The sequence below is a fragment of the Rhipicephalus microplus genome, chromosome 7, assembly GCF_043290135.1.
Source record: "Rhipicephalus microplus isolate Deutch F79 chromosome 7, USDA_Rmic, whole genome shotgun sequence".
Lineage (NCBI taxonomy): Eukaryota > Metazoa > Arthropoda > Arachnida > Ixodida > Ixodidae > Rhipicephalus > Rhipicephalus microplus.
The window spans coordinates 119,124,862-119,145,287 of record NC_134706.1 but is presented as its reverse complement, the minus strand read 5'-3'; the positions used below and the strand labels follow the sequence as shown (position 1 = coordinate 119,145,287).

Genomic DNA, 20,426 nt, shown 5'->3' with positions numbered 1-20,426 from the left:
CACGCATGAAAACATTCATGCTAATGCATCCTAATGCCAAACTTTTCTATACACACTTCATGCAACGGCTAGACATTCCAGCTCATTGGAGGGATAGGGGCGCTCTACATCTCAAAGTTGGTGCCTGGCATAAGAGACATGCTGGATGAGACCTAGGTCGAGCCGCACTAGCGGAGCCCCAAATTAACATGGCTAATATTATTGTGCACTTCAGTGTTAGAGTCATCGTTGAAGCTACTTAGTATTGGGAAGCAAGTGGGTTTTCTTTAACGTCTGAAAAGCATCATCTTGGAAGGCACGCTAACCAAAGTGCACTTCCTTTTTGAAAAGATCGCTAGAGGGAGCTGCTATTAAAAGAAGGATGCAATAAACGTCAGCGTGTATGCGCCAACAGAGCGCCATGCCCGTAAATGACTAAACCGATTGCAACGTGGGCATGGTATATTTTCACACCACAGCCTAGCGTTCTTGGGCCACCTGAAAACTGTTAGCTAATATCTCGAATTTGATGGGACAAATCCTGCACTAATTGGCCATTTTCTGAAAACAAAAGAAACGACACTGTCAAAAGACAGCATGGTACTTGGTTCGAAATGCTCCGATTATTTTTATAATAATAAACTTTCTTTGTTACACAGCTGAAGACACCCGAAGAGATATGCATAAGGGAGCAGACAAATAAATCAAAGTGATGTACGTTTACACAACGCAATGCGAGGTTATAAAGCAACATGAGAGGGGGTTAAACACACAATTCAAATAAAAAAAACAAGATACCTGAAAAACATGAGCAATATAAAAAAGATGGGAAATTTACTGAGGCAAACCCAAATTCAGGGCACCGAACACTTCAGTACACATGAAAAAAGGGAATACGAAATTAATTAATACGAGACAGAATGCCAATGGTTGTAAAAAATGTCAACATGCTCTCAGAATCACAAAAACTAAATGTTTAAAAATCTCAGAATGAACCTAAAATAGTACACATGGTGCATATTCACTTGGAAATACTCTTTAAACATTACGAAGTTGGCTTGAGTGGCAATGAGGGATGACGGGTTATTTCATTGCTATAATTTTATTGGAATGAAACGATTAGCATAATGAGCTGAACGGCAAGTTATTTGTTTGATCTTGTAGAAAATGTCTGTGCGTGGAAAGATACTTGTAGGTGTTTTGAATGTGAAGTGAAGTTAAGGGTGATGGTAAAGATTGTAGAGAACAGAAACGCGGGCCGTTGTATCAAGAAGTCGTGAAAGTGAAAGTCATCTTTTACTGTTGTAGTGTTTCTAAGGGGAGAATAATTAGACAAAATGAAATAAACCATACGGCTGTGTAGAGATTCGACTTTATGAGTGTTGTATATTTGCCTGGGATTCCAGATATCGTATGCCTATTCCATTTCAGTGCCTGATAACATGATGCAGATATAGTCTCCGAAGCTTATCTTGAGCAAACTTAAGCTAATTTATAAGAAGACCTGGTGAGCGTTTAGCCGATGTAAACGTCAGGCAGATGTGATGATATCACATAGGCTCCCACCATAAGTGAACACGAAGTAACTTATATATAGAGCTTCAAGTTTATTAGGTTATTATTGATAACATCTCGAGTCAGTTCTTGTCACTATGTTCATACAATTTTTCGCCAGTAACTAGTACATCATTGGGGTGCGTCGTGAAGCCTTCGTTCCTTTGAAGGAGACTGTTTTGAATGAAACTAATTCGGAAATACGCTAACAGGCGTCCGCACTTCAATCAGCATGCTATTGACTTCGTATAAGTCTCACGAAGTGCTAGAGGCTATCTCACATTTATTATCTTCTACGACATTACTCATTGCTTATTTTGGCTACGCATGCATTTTATCTAAACAAGTTGCGTCTTTCACGCTCAGGTGGCGCTCATGGACACGCTTCAAGCTCTGGGAATCCAACCGGATGGCCTGTTGGGTCATTCGGCTGGTGAGGTTGGCTGCGCCTATGCGGACGGGTGCTTCACCGTGGAGCAAGCCTTGCTTGCCGCTTATTGGCGAGGCCGCTGCTTAGAGATGGGATATGCGTTCGACGGTGCTATGGCGGCTGTAGGTAAGCTGTCTGCTTCACGGGGCCGTTTCCGAACGCATCTAAGTGGACGAATTATTAATAGAAGTGAATTAGTCAGTAGAATACGGATGCTTGATAAAATGTAAAAATTGTTCGAACTCAGGTGGTTGTGTCAGCGGTCTTTCTTAGGGCAGAAAAAGTCTCATTAAACACTTTACGCAAGTGTTGTTCAATCACACATCCTGAAATTTAAATGGGTATTCAGTGTCGAGTAAGCTTGGCGCGAAGAAAGAATAATGCAGGAAAGGGGTGAACGAGCCATTTATGATAGAGCGAACATCGTGACAATGGGAGATCGGTGTTGTATTACAGTGATAATGAAAAGGAAAGCTGCGCAATGGGTGAACAGTGTACGCAAATGTTTTTCGCGGGGGTTCGGGGGAAGTGGAACGGGTGTGTCCACCTACAGATTGTACATTGGTGCTTGCATGTGTTTGCATGTGTGTGCATAAACTTGCATCTGCCAAAGAAGCCTTCGCGTAGATTACTTACAGGCCTACTGCACAGTAGTTTCAGGCATCGCCGTGTGATCAAGATGACATCTGTACACCAAGAACGCAAGTAATACACCGTTCATCCTCTGCCTTCCAGCATCCATGCAACGTTCACTGCTCTGTACGAATACGCACACGCAAAAGAGCAAAAAAAAAACTGCGCGAGAGCTTAACGCACCCCCCCCCCCCCGCTTCTAGTCATGCCACTGGCCCGATGCAAAAGGTGATACTTGAATTATCTGTTTCAGATTTTTAATAGTATTAGAAATGGAACGTAGAAGACTACAGACTTACAAGAGCTCAAACTTTGCATGTAATGATGTGAGTGCGCTTTTTACTAAGAACCGCCTTCCAGATTGAGAACAAAAGGACGGGACAGTAAGGCTTTAAGCACCATAAAAGAAATATCAAATTGTTTTTTATTCATTACAGATTAAAGTTTACAGGAAAAGATAAAAGCGTGACCTGTCCTTGGAGAGCCGTAGTTTGACTAATGTATATCAAATTTCTGTTCATTGAAATTGCTACCGGCACTAATAAATGCTACCAAGTATAATCAAGCAAACAGTGCCGCAAAAATTGTTCATTCGTAAGAATAATCACAAAAAAATCCATCTATCTTCGTGGTGGTGCCCAGCCAATGTCATAACTAAAACAAAACAAAAAAATGGCACATGCCACGTTCCTTGGGAATCATGTTATGCGAAGCATGCGGTGGGAGGGTGACTGTGTTGTAATTTTGGTATTCATCGAAACGTTACGAAGTCGCGTAAAAATGTGCACAAATGCACACACAGAAATGCATTAAAGAGCAGCATGTGTTTTTTTATAACCAGTTGTGTACGGTTGCGTACCAATGCCTAACAAAACATGGATCTTAGCAACACCAGACACGGTAAGAAGAAATGAAGCGCTGATGACCGCGAAGATGATCACCAAGACGGTAGCCCTGGACGCTGCTACAGCAATGAACTTCAGCGGATAGCAACAAACTACAAATGTCGTAACCTGAGCTTACGGCTGTATCAAAGCAGTACACATAAATTTGAAAAGTAGTTGTGAGATTAGACATGGCTCTGTGGTAGAATACTTGCTTGCCACGGAGAATTCCGTGGTACTCGGGTCAACGCTGCTCATGTCAGCCCTTCTTCAACGCTCACGTGCTGAAAATACTTGTCTGTTCTCGTAGTTCCTTGGGATAGATAGATAGATAGATAGATAAATAGATAGATAGATAGATAGATAGATAGATAGATAGATAGATAGATAGATAGATAGATAGATATGCTCACAGTGTATGTAGTAAACAAAGAAGAGCAATTACTTAGGGATCTCGAATGCCTTCTACCGAAAACGAGTGAATCATGAGTGGACGAGAATCAGCCGTAATGGCGATAGTAAGAACGAAATCGACTTCACAACGAGTGCACACGCACGCATCGCGCGAGATGTCGAACTACTTGGCGAGGTACGATGCATTCACCATAGAATAATAAGATCCCGAATTCACCCATACTTGAACAAACGACAGAAACTGATAGGCAAGAAGCCAATCAGTGCTAGCTCCTAGAGGAAATCTACAGACATTAAGTCTCGCTTCAGAGCAGGTACTGGGTGTTGTAGCTTGGGAACAAGAAGGCAGCTGTGACATCTCTCGTAGTGAACAGTTTAATCAGAACCCAGCATCTTGCTTGTCAGTATATACACATGGGTTGTGGTGCGTCAGCATTGACGTCACCATGCTTTCTGCTTTTATTAGATGCAACATTCCTTCTCCCTTATCTTTTTCATATTCATATCTGCCAGGTGGTTGCCATGCCCGTGTGCTTCGGCATGGCAGAGGTTTTCGGGATAATTCAGTGGCGGTGGACTGTGTACCCTTCTTAATGGGTTCCTGGACATCGGTAGGAGTTTCCTCTGTTTCCACGGGGAATGCCCGACCAGGTGGCACTAGAGGTTTGCCAGAGATGCGCCCTGTTCTGGGTGGGGTGAGAGGAGTACTTGTATAATTGACAATAAATTCAACATGACTAAATCGCCCCTGACCTTGCACTTTAACTGTGTACGTTGCCACGCTGACACGACGAACAATCGTTCATTAAAACAAGTGCGGGGATTGCCTGGTCGGATGCCTTTCATCCGGACCCATCCTTCTGCATTGAATTTCCTCCAGTTCTTTTTCTGTTCCTGGTCTCGATCTCGAGATGAAGTAGGCCTTGACCGCTTGGCTGATTCAAGGTGCAATATGCTGAGACGTGTGCGTGGTGCCCAAGACAGTAAAGTCTCTGCAGGAGTCTTACTAGTCGTGGAGCATAGCGTGTGGCGGTATGTGAAGAGGAAGTGGTACAGTCAATGTTGAATTGTCTGGGCTTGCCCCGAGCGCCTCTCGTCCTGTGGTGGGCGTAAAAGATATTTATTTACCATCTAGACGAGCCTTTCTGCTACCCCTTTCGAAGCCAGATGGTACGGTGGTGTGTTGACGTGTTGCACCGCACTGAATTTGAGTAAAACTACAAGTTCGTCAGACAAATAAACACCATTATTTGTCACAATCTGCTCGGGAAGCCCAAAAGCTGCAAAAACGGTTCGAATCTTTTCTACAGCCTTCAACGCTGTGGTCTAATTCGTGTGTACGATGCCTACGCAGTTAAAATAGGCATAGACCAGCACCGAAAACCAGTCTTGTTTGTAATATCCAAATCAGTATGCACTCGTTGCCACCGTCTGGTGGGCCGCCTCCATAACATGAGCGGTATCGCAGGCGCAGTGTTTTGGCTGAGTTGGCAATTTGAACACCGTCTAACTGCCTCTTCGATCACTTCATTTAGCTTCAGCTACCTCACATTACTCCTTGGCAGCATTTTCATGCGAGTTGTACCAAGGTGCCCCTCGTGCAAAGGCTGTCGCACTTCTGGCGGCAAAGATTTAGGGATCAATAGTTTTGTGTCACAGGTGAAAGTTAGCGTCTAGACAGAGTTTAAAGACAGCTTGTTTCACCGGACAAAATAGGGTGCAATGTTAACATCTGATAGCCTTCAGGCCAGCCATTCAAAACGAACAGTTTGACTCCATACAACGTGCGGTCTTTCTCAGTTTCCGCTTTCACATTGCTTGCATAAAACGGTACCGCCTGAACAGCAGAGAAAAACAGTTGCACAGTCTCGAACGCAGACAATGAACCGAAATCAGCTTATCGCGCACGATAGTCATGTGATACAAGGCGGGGCTTGCCGGCGACTGTGGGGTCAAGGAAAACACGGAACAATTCCCGACAGAAGATAATCGCTCTTGTCTGCTTCGTTCGGAGGCAGCAATCGTGAATGCACGTCAACTTCAGCCACTTGCGCACAATTTCTATAAGTCCAGCCCGACTGGTAAGCCACCAGTAGAAGGATCCAGCGTCGCCTGCGAGCGACAGCCATCTGTCGAGTTGTTTTTGTCTGGCCAAGCAGGCTAGCTAGTGGCAGGTGATCAGAATAAATTGTGAACTCGCACCCGTAGATGCATTTATGAAAGCACTTCGCCCAGAACACCGTAGCCAGTGCCTCCTTCTCGATATGTGTGTAGCCCTTTTCGGCGTTGCTTAGCGTGCGTGAAGCACATCCTGCCGACTTTTGTTGGCTGCAAGCAACGTGGAATAAAACCGCTCCAACCGCATAAGGGGATGTGTCGCAAACCAGACGTAGTGCTTTTATTAGGTCCGTAGAACGTTAGTACTGAATTCCGAGTGGCACTTTCTCGCTTTTATAAAATGCCTTTTCAGTCTCCTGCGACTATGCTCACTGTTCTTCTTTTTAAAAAAGTTGATATAGTAGCCTTAGCTCAAATGACATGTTCGGCATGAATCGTGAATAAAATGTCAACATGCCAAAATAAGCTTTCACTCCCGTGCATTTTTTCCGCGCTGTAGTCTAATTGCTTTCAGCTTTTCAATGCAAGGGTGCACGCCTGTATTATCAATGACGTGGCCCAGATATCCCACGGACCTTTACAGAAAACTTGCACTTTCGGTACTTTACTGTTACATCGTGCTTCTCAAAACGCTGCAGGACTACTAGTCGTGCCAGACATTCGTTGTAGCAGGCACTTGTGATAAGCACGTCATCAAGGTAACAAACTACGCCACTTAGTCTCTCCAGCAACTTGTGCATGATTGCTTGGAATACTGCTGGTGCACCGGAAATGCCATAAGGCACTCGAACTTGTTGGAATAAGCCCATGTGTGTATTTATATTCAACAAGGGCCACGAGTCAGAATGCAGCTCATTTTGCTGGTACGCTGACGACGAGTTCAAAATGGTAAACACTTTGCCTTTAGCTAAGACCGCCGATAAGTCTTCAAGAGTTGTCAGGGGATACTGATCACTTTAAGTGCAGGGATTTACTCTAGCTTTATAGTCTCCACCAAGACTCACTTTGTCCCCTCGTTTTTCGACTACCACCCCAGGCGTGGCCTAATTACTTTGAGTTACAGGCACTAGTATCCCATCAGCTTCTAGGCTATCTATGTCTTCTTTAACTCGCTCTCTTATGGTATATGGTACTGAATGTGCCTTGCAGAACACTGGAAATCTACCTTCTTTTAACAAAGGTTTCGCCTAAAAGCCCTTTATCAGTCCTAGCCCAGGAGTGAAAACGCTGGCATACCTTGTCACAAAGTTGTTTTCCGTGAGCTCCACTTGCACCGTGTAAATTCCACTCAAAACGATATCCAGGTTCTCGATTCCATCGCGTCCAAGTAGCGCTGGCTTGTTTCCTGGCACCATAACTACTGGTAAAATTTTTTGCTGCCCGTTGTACTCGACTAGAAGTTCGGATGCGCCTTCAGTTCCTGCAATACTCCTCCGTAAGGTTTCAGCTTCCCCGCAGACTGTGTTAGAAGCAGACGTTTCGCTAGCTGCTTCTATAGAGCTTGTGATGTCAGAAAAACAGCGGCTCTTGTGTGTACTTGAATCTGCACACGCTTTCTTCCGAGCATATTTCTACCTCATACGACTGCTTCGCAAGGCTGGTGTGATGTACGGCGTATAGCATCATCTCTATATCTCCTTGCGGCTCGGCAACCGCATGAACTTGCCCCACCGTGGTAATGTAGTGGCTAAGGTACTCGGCTGCTGACTCGCAGGTTGGGGGATTGAATCCTGGCTACGGCGGCTGCATTTAGGATGGAGGTGGAAACGTTGTAGGCCTGCATGTTCAGATTTTGGTGCACGTTAAAGAACCCCTGGTGGTTGAAATTTCTGGAGACCTCCACTACGACATCTCTCTTAATCTTATGGTGGTTTTCGAACGTTAAACCCCACATATTGTATTCTGTAACTCATGCCCTCCTGCTTTGGTCTCGTAAGAAACTGGCAGTATTGTAAATAAATAAATAAAATAAATAAATAAATATCAATATCGACGGCATAAATTTTTTTCGCACCTGGTGGACGTTGTTCGCATACTCAAGCCAAGTGACCCGTGCGTTTGCAGCTGTAGCCCTTTGCTTTCCGATAACGACAATAGCGTCCTGCTCTTGCCCGCAACGGTGACACGTTGTCTTTCTTCTCTCACGTTGCTTCACTGGCTTGACCGCATATGTCGCTTTTCTGCCCATCTTCCTTATCGCATGGATGTCAGCTTCCAAATCACTACCAGGTGGAAACCCTCTCGACACCTATTCCAGCATTTCAACGCTTTTGGTCAAGTCGCAAGCGTGCTCAAATGACAGCTCTTTTTTAGTTGGCACGTTTGAATGGCAGGATCCCGCAGTCCAGTGACGAACCGGTCGCGTAGTGCTTCATCAAGAAATATGCTGTACTTAATTAGGCGGCCTTGCGCTTTAGCGCAACTTCAAAAGTTGCTACAGTCTCACCTTCCACTTGGTACCGCCTGTTGAATCTGAATCGTTCTGCGATAATTCGGCTTGCAATCTCATTATGCTCATTCAGTACCCTGATCAGGTTTATGAGACTGTTCTCCGCAGGGGGCACCGGTAAAAGCAAATCCTTGAACATGTTGTACGCATCCTTGCCAATGGCCGTTATGAAGGACTACTTCTTAAGCTTCTCCTTTTGTACGTTGGCTACTTGGCGGTAGTGCTGGAATCTTTCTACGCACGAACAAAGTCTTCATCACCATCTTCCAGGAATGCATCGCATTCCCTCATATTTGCCATGCCGTGCGTGCGCTCTGCTCTGCCTCAGTTTTTCATGGGATCCGCCCTTTCGCAACGCAAATTCGTGTCAACATCCTCGTCACCAGTTGTAGCTTGCGAATAAGAAGGCAGCAGAGGCAAGTTTCGTGGCTTACAGTTCAATCAGCACTTAGAATGAGCTTGGTGCTGATTACACATAGGTTGCGGTGAGTTAGCATTGACGACACTGCGCTTTCTGCTATTATTAGATACAACACATGGTTCTCCTGGAGGAAACTGGCCTTAGCAATGACTGAATGAATGACTGAATCTGTCAATGGCTGAATCTGTCGAATATATTTATAGCTTGTGGAAATAAAGTTTGCGATACCGTAGTTAGACAGGGCACTGGCAAGCTGTTCTATGGGACGAAGAACCTCTAAAAGAAACGTCAAAGCATAAACGTCTCGAACATAACAGAGAAAATATGACTGGCAGAGATTAAGAAATGGATTTTTAAGGTTGAGGTATCCGATTTAAGAAGGTATCACATGTAGATAATTTACCTTGCTGTAAAGACTGGGGGAAGCATCAAAGCGGTGAAGAGGGCACTCGAGATAAGTAAAAACCGCATGTATGCACTGCGGAGCAAGGAAGGCAAAGTACGTACCATTATTGACAGGATAGTTAAAGTAGTGGAGGGCTTTTACAGGAATCTGTACAGTAGCCAGGACAGCCACGGCCATAACGTAAGAATTAGAAGTAACCCAGAGTACATCTCACCAGTAATGCGAGAACAAGCCAGGTAAGCCTTGGAGAAAATTCATAAAGGAAAGACTGTTAGCGATGAAGTAACATCAGATCTCCCGAAAACGATGGACAGATTGTGTTAGAAAAAGGAGCTGCCCTGTGCAGAAAGTTTGTGGGTATAAACTGGCAGCAGCAAGCACATGACCAAGTTGGCTGGCAGAACAGGGCAGAGGCGTTTGTCCTGCAGTGGGAATAGTCAAGTGGATCCTGATGATATGGCCTTGCGTCTCTAGAGTTAGATTTGCTAGGTTGTTATACGTTGATTTCACATAAATCGCACGCGTAAAATGGGCGTGTTTTCGTTGGCCTAAACCCTCCACCACCTCATACCCTACGCGCAGCCACCGTTGCCTCTCCCATCCCATTGCATTTGGCCGTTGTACGTACTCATAGTCACCGGATCGCAGATCACAGGGTCGAATTGCGGCCTCGGCGACCGCACTTACAATGAAGGCGGAAACCCTCGAAGCCAATGTACTAACCACTCTTGGTACACGTTAAAAAACACCAGTTAATCAAAATTACCAGAACCTTCCTCCATGATGCCTCTCTCAAACAAATCCTGGTTTGGAGACGTTACACCTCCTTAAATATTATTATATTTCAAGAACATGTTTTCAAAATGCAGAGATTTTATGGTTCTTGTATCTTATCTTCCTAATTTTTTTCGTAGAAGGCTTTTTATGCTGTGTTTGAAAGGTAATGACCAAGTAGCAGCTCTAATGCCATGTGTATCTTTTTTGCCCATATATGTGCCCTGCTGTGTTTGGAGCAGCCTTATTGAAAAATGTATGGAAAAATTGCTTACCCTCCCAGTTCATTGCTCAGAGTACCAGCTCAACATGTGACGCACTGCGTAGATTAGGAATAATTTTTGCAGGCACGCACACATTTTTTTTTACTTTAGCCAGAGGTGCCCGACTGGAAATCATTTTTATCGAAGTCATGCGTTTAGCTTGCGTGCCAGTTCTACTACACCAACATGCTGCCTTTCTTCGGCCTACATGACATAGTAGAAAACATAAGGTTGTGCGACTTCTAGTTAAGTTGCACGCGACTGTTATTGATGTCCATTGTCCGGAATAGTATTTTTCTCTAAACACGAAATTTTCTATTAGAGTTATTTTAAACTATACACACTTCTCTAGGTCTCACGTGGGAAGAGGCAGAGCGGCGATGTGCTCCCGACGTGTACCCTGCGTGCCACAACGCTGAAGATTCGGTGACAGTTTCTGGCCCTGCCGAAGCGGTAGAAAAAATCGTCGAGCAGCTGCAAGCCGAGAACGTATTCGCCCGCAAGGTAGACAGCATGGGAGTTGCTTTTCACACAAAGTACGTCCACCACATCGGTCCTCCCTTCCATAGCGCCCTTCAAAAGGTAATTGCATTAGAACGGCGGCAGATAAAAACAGCCCACTAAGCTCCTGCCAAAGAATCAGGCTGAATATCTTGCTGGTATATTTGTAACAAAAGTGACACAGTTGATTTAAATACCATCAGAACAACTTCAACTGCTTCAACGCATAGCGGGAAAAAACATCTGGTCGAGCCGGCCAACAAGATAGAACAGAGTGCTCCGCATGTTTGGGTTGACCGGCTCAGCCGTTTTTTTTTGTTTATGTTATGCACTGAACAAGATTAAGTGCAAAAAAGCCCAACCTACCTAATCTCTTGAACTTCTGCCTTTCAGAACCGGTGCATAAGTTTTTATTTTCCCCACACAGCTCCTTGTACTTATTACAAAGCTCAATAACTCCCCAATTCAGGCAACAAATTTTGTTGACTTTCAATATACTTAAATTAAGACGAACCTTTTCGATGATTCATCATATTTGAAAGTCTACCGTTGGTGGTGTCACTTTGCAGCGTAGGTGGTGCCGACAAGAGAGGTTTAATATTTTCCTGATGACATCATCATCGGACGTCATCACGACGTCACATATACTCGTACTTTGTGACGGCATCATTAGTTCCTCATGACATGACATTTGAACTCAAATTGGCTACGTTGAACGCTGGAACACTATTCTGTGAGGCTAGTCTAGCTGTGCTACTCAAGGATTCAGGGTGTTGAATGGAATGTAATATGGCAAAAAGAACTGAGAAAGAGAAGTGAGACTTCTTCAGTGCTGAAGAACGGTCACGTCGTATTCTACCATGAATCAGTAGAGAGAAAATACTAGGGATGTGTTTACTTATACACAGAAATATTGCTTGAAAGGAAATAAAAAATTACTCTAGCTTCAGTGAGAGGGTGGCAAGTATTGTAATTAGGTTTAACAAAAAGTACAAGATGAAGGTTTTACAGGTGTACGCACCTAAATCAAGCCATGATGGTGATTTGGCTGAACGCTTCTATGATGAAGCAGAAACAGTCATTAATGAAGTAAAGGCACACTATACTATTCTGATGGGCGACTTTATTGCCACACTGGGCAAGAAACAGGCCGCAGACCAAGCCATGTGGGAACGTGGCATTGGCTCTAGAAATGCAGAGGGGAGCCATTAGTAGAGTTCGCACAGCGTAATTATTTACTGATCTTGAATACCTTCGTCCTGAAACGAGCTAACCGCAAATGGACGTGGTGAAGTCCCAATGGTGAAGGAGAGTCGGTGGCGAGCCGTATGAATTTAATTCATGAAATGGAGATCCACGTTGCGATGTCACCTGATTAGGATGCATGGCATAAAAAAATGCCCCAACCTGCCCGAAGGAAATCGTGAGGAAATGCGAATGCATTTCTCTCACCGAGAGAAGGTACCGTTGCCGTAAGACATTCGTCTTCACTGATTATTTTTCTATCGCTTTGAGAGGCGCTCAGCCAGCGAACGGTCGAGAGTGAGCAGCGAGCAAACGGGAGAGTGAGACGCCAGCGTTCTCTGCTTTGCGTTAGCGTTTCACAGCGGCGTCTCCAGCACATAATTTCGGATGTCTTTGAGAGGCGCAAAGCCAGTGAAAGATCAAAAGTGAGGTGCCAGCGAACGGGTGGGTCGAGTGAGGGAGAAGAGAGAGCGAACGGTGAAAGTAGGAGCAGCCAAGCACTGCACGTACATACCCTCTCCAACTCTCTCGCACCACATGCTATGGTTGCTAGAAGCATACGCGCCCGCAGCTGTTGGCGTGGGAGAGGGAGTGAGAGCGGAAAAGTAACACCTGCTGGCTAGCGGACACCACTGCGGACAACGCCAGGTGCCTGACATATAGCCCGACTAAATAATGCATTCGCATTAAAAATAAAAAAAGCATCGTATGAATACCACAGCTCTAAAGAACAGTGGAAGAAGAAAAATGTTTGTGTCGGTTGAGAGGCACAAGGGCAAGAATTTAAAAAAAAACGTACAATAGTTTTGAAGGCAAGTTCCACGTCACAAATTTTGTGACTTGCAGTCATCGCAAATAATACATCTTCATCATAAAGATATGCACCACATTTGAGGAGCGTGGTCTTCGAGAACGGTGCGAAATGTCTACTGGGACAACTTGGTAGTTGACTTCCCCGAGACGAAGTTCCGAGATCATTTCTCTGAGTGCTCACGTTGACATATGGGAGTCTAAACCGAAACTAGGTCACCCAGTTTACACGTGAAAGCTCTGTGATGGGTGTTTTACCAGCGAGCATCTTGAATTTACCGTGATAAAATGCGAAAGTGCGCAGGTTGGTGGGCTACTTCGGCATGCTCAACAAATACATCTGCATTTGGGGCAGTAATGCCCGGCAGAGTTGGTTGCAGCATGGTGTCAAGCATTGGGGCGACGTTGTGGCCGTAAGCTAGACGAGAAAGAGCAAGGCTGGTAGTTTCAAAACAGTCGTGTTGTACGCAAATGTGATACACGAAAGCATTTGGTCTAAATTGTTCTGATCTTGGCGGCATATACTGAAATCATAGTTCTAAGTGTTTTGTTAAGGCGTTCGGTTAAACAGTTGGTCTGCGGGTGGTAGGCAGCTGCTGTTGCGTGTGTCGTACCGCTCAGCCACATGGTCAATGTCATCGCGGAGAGCAGCAGGAAAGACTAGGAGGTAAACAGTTTTCGTACGATGAAAGTTGCGCTTGTAGAGGATGTTTTGGCGTAGACATAAAGATGAGGAGTCACGCGCAAACTGGCGTGGATGTTGTGGGCGACGTCTCTCAACGTATTCAATCAGTGGTAGAAGTTCTAAGTATTCGCAATGCACCTCAGCCACATGCAGTGATGCTATAATAGCAAGGCAGTTCTTCATTGTAGTCTTCTGCAGTGATCTCGACGGTTGTGGTAAAAAAACCATTGGTATCGGTTTGTTTCTTTCTAGGCTTGTAAACTATGGTTATATCGAATAGAATCTTACAGGGGTACGTCACAGCATGACGTCACCGGTGCATGTGCAAGGTGGTGGTTGGCAAAACAGTCCCGCTGGTGGCTGAGTGGGGTGATTGATTGATTGATATGTGAGGTTTAACGTCCCAAAACCACTATATGATTATGAGAGACGCCGTAGTGGAGGGCTCCGGAAATTTAGACCACCTGCGGTTCTTTAACGTGCACCCAAATCTGAGCACACGGGCCTACAACATTTCCGCCTCCATCGGAAATGCAGCCGCCGCAGCCAGGATTCGAACCCGCGCCCTGCGGGTCAGTAGCCGAGTACCTTAGCCACTAGACCGCCGCGGCGGGGCCTGAGTGGGGTGCGATCGCTTGTTGTTGGGGCAAGTTTTTTTTTTCTTTTTGAAATTTTAATCTCAAAGTGGCCACATTTTGAGATTAAAATTTCAAAAAAAAATTAATCTCAAAGTGGCCACATTAGCTGCGGTATGTGTCCGAAAACATGTAGGTGTGTGGTAAAGTGCGTGATGAACTATTTCCACGCGGGCTGGCTGTTTATCTCGGAGAAGTGAACACGCGTGGCGGCCTGTCTGAGGAACAGCGGCGTCGTCTTGGAAAATGTGAAGTGTTGACTGTGGCGTGTAGTGTGCGATGAAAGGCATTGACAATATTGGTTAACCTTTACGGATGATGGAACGAATGGTTTACGGATGATGAAACCAAGACTATTGTGCGTGGTGTGTGCAGTGTGACTAACGCGATGCACCCTTTCTCCGAAAACACTGTTATTCGTTGTGGGCCAGTTACAGTAACCGGTTGTTGATGTAACTTTACGATCTGACATTTTAGTCAGGGTGAAAATACAATTGACACGATCATTGGCGAGTTGGTACATCTCAGCGTGTGCGCGGCATGCAGAAAATAAGAGTGCATGGTCGCCAGGTGATGTATACGACTACGCATGATAATCGGCAACGCTACATGCACCACAGCTATAACTCGTATTATCGGATTCGTGTTCATCGAAACAGCAGAGACTTTCGTTTCTTATGTACTTTGTACTTTTACGGCTCGATCCTTATGAAGTGACAATGCGCATTAGAAGTTTGTGTATCAGGACTAAAGAAGCAATACAGGTACGACAACACGTTATAGGGGTCAAATGCGGCAAGGTTACTGTGCCAGAAAAATATATATATATATATATATATATATATATATATATATATATATATAAATATATATATATAAATCTACGTTGTCGGGTTTTACATCACATGAACTTTCACTGGGTTATTGAAAAACGCAGCGGCAGAATTTCACTTTACTTTTTACGATGGTATGTTCACCTCGACCTAACCCACGGCAACAAGAGTTTTTTTTTCATTCATCTCCAATCAGGCTTTTGCGCATGAGTGAGAATCTTATCCGTGACGTCGCGCACAGCACCTCAACACCATGCGGCTGCCAATGCTGTACGTCGTTTAAAACTGCATTGCAAATGCCAAGATGGAAATTCAATAAACTTACATCCATGCCATGCTAATAATGCTTAAAGTGCAGTCACCATGTGCATTCAAAACGTTCGCTTTCAGAAAAGATCAGACTTTTTTATGACTTCCATCTACGTTAATGAAGCCCAGTGCGTGCTAGTCCCGTCTCTCAGTACTCTAAATAAAGTTTCTCCATCCATCCACTTACGACAAGCGAATTTCCGCACTATGAACAGTGGCCCTTCCGCAACCCCCTTCCTTCAAAAGCTGTGACTTTGGAACACGGCAATGTGGAAATTTTTGTCGAAGGAATGCAGACGCGCAGCTTTGCTATGCTGAAAGATGCCACCGGCGGAACTTTCTTGCCAACCAGCACCTGCTCCTAGAGAGGGTATGGTGGCCGGGGTGCCCGTAGTGAAGTCACACTGTTTACGAACAGGGAGAGGTATATTCCTGTAATCGAAGGCTTTAACTTGTAAGACGACCCGGAAGATTTTGCAGATTCGCCAGCCAGCAGAAGGTCAATGACGTTTCGGAAGGGGCGTCCGTACGGGTATGGCCTGAATTTCGTATGAGCTCATACAATCGCCAGGCATTCTCTTTCAGTTGTTCAGTAATTTTTTTCCGCAGATGGCAACGTGCGGCTAGCGTAAGCAATGATGCGTTCCACGCCATCTTGATATTGTACGAGAATAGCTTAGAATCAAAGTTTACACGCATCAGTGTGGACATCTGTGTCTGCTTCGTTTTCAAAATGGCTAAGGCTCGGTAGCGTCTGTAGGCGTGTTGAAGGCTGTAGAAGCGTAGGGTAGCTCAGGACGCTAGACGAAGGTGACATTGTCCTTTAATTGCTCTTGTAGAGGGTAGCTAGTTGTGAATGGTTGCAACTAGCAGTGTAGTCTAGTTGTTGTAGAGCTAAAGCGGGAAGATAGTGCCTGTCCCCTCCTATATTTTTGTTTGTGGTTACTGCAGGCATCGTGAAGCTGCAGATTTAATTCTTGCCAACTCGTTAATGAAGCTTCGTGGTTCATTTATCACAACCTTGACGCGTCTATAAGTGAGATGTAGACGTTCTTCAACTTAGGGCAATTGTCCCAGTTGTTGACTGCAACGACCCGGCCAAATTGGTCGAGTCTGTCTACCACATCTCCACTGGCATCTACGTGGTGTCAATTGGGCGTGCGATGTGTTTTTATGACACTGAGTACAACAGCGTAGGGTTCATCTAACGTTTGGGTTGCGGCTGTGGCAAACTTTGCCCTCACAGAACTTGCCAAAAGAACGTACTGGGAAGGTAGTCTTTGAAGGCGGCGGCATCTTCAGTGAAGGCTATCAGCAGAGCCTAGTGCACTGGCATCGTTTGCTTTTTGTTCAGAATAACAGGCATAAGATGTCGCAGTCGCAGTACGCAGCACCTCCAACAGTCGGTCGCGAGGGGAAACTATCAACAGGAACTCGAAGCGAATGGCGCGTACTCGGCCACAGCAGTGACTCACCTCTACGCTCGCTTCTTCTGCCACCAACAACACAGCGTTGCAGTATATCTATCTATATATATATATATATATATATATATATATATATATATATATATATATATATTGCTGCGATACTGAGGGGACGCGTGGCAGGAAAGCAGAACGAGGTTGGCCCGAGCCGTGAGCTGCCAGATCCCTGGACTCTCGCATTCATCATCTCTTGTATATAAAGGCATCTCACCGTAACAAGATTGGTGGAAGGTGCGGGGTACAGCGGAGTGATCCCAGGCGAACTATCACGGAAGCGCTACCTCAAGAACTACGCCGAAGCCGCCGACCGGCTGGTCTACCACCACTCTCTATGGAACCGATTGCTGATGGCGACACCACGCACTCTTCGTATGGCACTTCGTGGCCCCGACACATGGTACCACGAAGCTTTTTTCGGAGGGTCGGAGAAGATGTCGACGAATGGCTGAAACACTTCAACCATGTGAGTAAATACAATTGTGGGGATGCAGCCTCCCGGTTGTCCAACGTCGGATTGTTTCTTCAAGGGACGGCGTTGGTGTGGTTTGAAAACCACGAATAAAAAATAATGACCTGGGAAGCGTTTGAGAAAGAGATAGCTAGCTGCTTCGGGGACCCAGTGCTGAAGAAGAAGCGCGCTGAGCAAACTTTGATGCAGCATGCTTAAGTCCTCGGTGAAACCTGCACAACGTATATTGAAGAGATTCGGAAATTGTTAGAGTCTGTTCACCCACGCATGAAAGAAGATGACAAGCTTGGGCATCTCCTCAAAGGGGTTGCTGAGGATGTCTACAATTTCCTCATCGGCAAGCACAGCTTGGCATCTGAAGCGGACGTAATCCAACACTGCCGCACGTTTGAGACACTGGAGGCTAGGCGCATCGCTCCCAAATTCGGTAGCTTTGCCAGCGTCACCACCGTTGCAAGTGTCGACGTCGCTCTAACATCATCGTGTGATCTTTTCTAAATGATACGGCAAATCGTTCGCGAAGAACTTGGACGGTGTGATGCTGTCAACCCGCCGAGGGCACATGCTAACAACGCCTTCCCGCCATACGACGCAATGTGTGCTGCCGTCGATGCCACGCTATATGATGTGCCTCAATCATGAGCACTAGAGCCTTCAACTGACAACCTACATCATCGCCGCGGTTTCCAGAACACCTGCCATGGTGTCTTCGTGGGACGATCATGGGTAAATGGCGCCTCGTGGAAGGTTTGGCGACGTGCGTGAGGCGCCTGTGTGCTATAACTGCGGTTTCCGTGGACGTGTGGCTCGATTCTGTGGTCAGAGGCATCGCCCCCAGCAGCGCTACTACGAGGGATCATCAGCTTCTTCTCGACAAAACCTTCGCGTGGTGGTATGCGCTCGATGCGGGACGCGTACGTTGGGGACGGCTTTCAGCAAACCACCCAGAGTGATACTCATGTGGGACGCAATTTCCACCAGAATTTACGCAACGATTTGCCTTCCTCCGTGCGAAGCTTGACGCCCCCCGCAACACGCCGGTTCCGTTCACCATCTCTGGTCAACACGTCACCTCCCCACCTCCAGGAAACTAGGTGGTACGTCCAATGCAGGCGGGGTCCGGACATTTTTCACTACATCCACCTATGCCTCCACCCGTTTTTATGACGGGTGGAGGCATAGGTGGAGACGGGTGGAGGCATATTTCATGCATCGAGCGGGGAGACGCTGTGCCCAATCGGTGTGTGTGTTGTTAGTGTCATTTCGGGCGACAAGGTGTTCGAGGCTGAATTCACTCTCCTAACCAGCTCCACCCATGACATCATATTGGGGAACGATTTTCCATGTGAGCGTGGTGCTACTGTAGATTGCGGTGCTGGCAAGATTTTGCTATGAGCATTTACTGACAATCCCAAGCGCTGTCAAGGATCTGTCACCGTCATTGGGGATCTTGCCTTGCCACCCAACTCGATGAAGAACATTCGCGTTGACACCTCTGCCTCGGACGCCGGCACGTCTGATGTTCTTGTTGAGCCCATTCCTCTCAATTGCGCCAAGAAAAATGTGCTCGTTCCACATTGTGTTCTGTCGATCAGTGATAGGCGATCGGCCTTATGGGTGTCGAACTATTCAAATGAACCTGTCATGCTACCCTGCGGATTGCGACTCGCCCTCTTCGAACAAAATGCAAACAGTTTATTGCATCTTTAAGCGACGAGAGTTTAGATCCTCTTCGTGCAACGCACTATACAGAAGCCAACTTTCTGAGTATGGTAAACAAGTCGCTATTATCAGAAAAACGTCAAGCTTTGGTCAAAGTCCTTGCGAAGCACGCTACTATATTTGACTTTGAGCTGACTGAAGAGCAAATATTGTACCCGAGTCGCGTACTCGACACGGGGTTGACACAGGATCCGCGCACCCTATCAGGCAGAAACCGTACCGTGTCTCATCTGCGGAGCACAAGGTCATTGCTCAACAGGTAGAAGAAATGTTAATGAAAAGGGTTATCCAAGTGCCGTGTAGCCCTTGGGCTGCCCCAGTGATTCTTGTCCAAAAGAAGGATGGTACATGGCGATTCTGCGTGGACTACAGATGGCTCAACTCTGTTACTAAAAAGGATGTCAACCTCCTTCCCAGGATTGATGACGCGATCGATTGCTTACATTTGGCTTCACACTTCTCCGTAGATTTGAGATCTGGGTATTCGCAAATCCGAATGCACCCAAATGACAAAGAGGAAACGGCCTTCATAACCCCAGATGGTCTATTTGAATTCAATGTAATGCCTTTTAGCTTATGCAACGCTCCAGCCACGTTTGAGCGCTTCATAGACTCTATATTACGTGGACTAAAGTGGGAAGTTTGTCTTTGCTACCTGGATGACATTATAATTTTTGGCCGTACATTCGATGAGCACAACCATCATCTAGACATTGTTCTCACCTGCCTTGAGAGAGCTAAGCTCACCCTGAACTCTAAGAAGAGTCACTTCGGCAGCCGTGAGAGTCTCTTTTTTGGTCACCTGGTGGACAAGCATGGCGTTCGACGCGACCCCCAGAAAGTCGCTGCACTCAGCAGCTTCAAACAACCTCAGTCGGTACGAAAGTTGCGAAGTTTTTTGGGCCTTTGCTCGTACTTTCGTTGCTTCGGGCCGAAGTTTGCCGACCGCGCTTACCATTTGACGTCCCTATTCAACAAGAAAGGACCTTTTCGGTGGTCAGTGGAATGCGAGTTGTCTTTTTCGCAACTGAAGTTTGTTCTTACGCCAGGGCCCGTACTTCGCCACTATGACCCATCTGCTGCCACAGAAGTTCATACCGACACCAGTGGTGTAGGTGTCGGCGCCGTCTTGGTCCAACGCCATGGAGCTGCTGAACACGTCGTTGCCTATGCCAGTCGCTGTTTAAGTAAACCGGAGCGAAACTATACTGTCACAGAGCAGAAATGTCTTGCGGACATATTCGCCGTACACAAGTTTCTCCCTTCTATATATATGGACGCCGATTATCGATTATCACGCACCACCATTCTTGATGTTGGCTCACTGGACTACGCGACCCATCTGGTCGTCTTGCTCGTTGGGCGTTACGACTGCAAGACCACGACATTGAAGTCTGTTACAAGA

At 46.0% G+C, this 20,426-nt stretch overlaps 1 protein-coding gene across 2 annotated transcripts in view; it reads left to right on the top strand.

The window, feature by feature from the left end:
- Positions 1–20,426, top strand: part of LOC119185144 (fatty acid synthase-like) — a 234,243-nt gene that overhangs the window by 75,087 nt on the left and 138,730 nt on the right. For both annotated transcript variants that reach the window (XM_075869607.1, XM_075869606.1), the window contains exons 9-10: positions 1,900–2,089; positions 10,678–10,907. In XM_075869607.1, the coding sequence (XP_075725722.1) occupies positions 1,900–2,089; positions 10,678–10,907 (420 nt within the window). The remainder of the gene's footprint in view (positions 1–1,899; positions 2,090–10,677; positions 10,908–20,426) is intronic.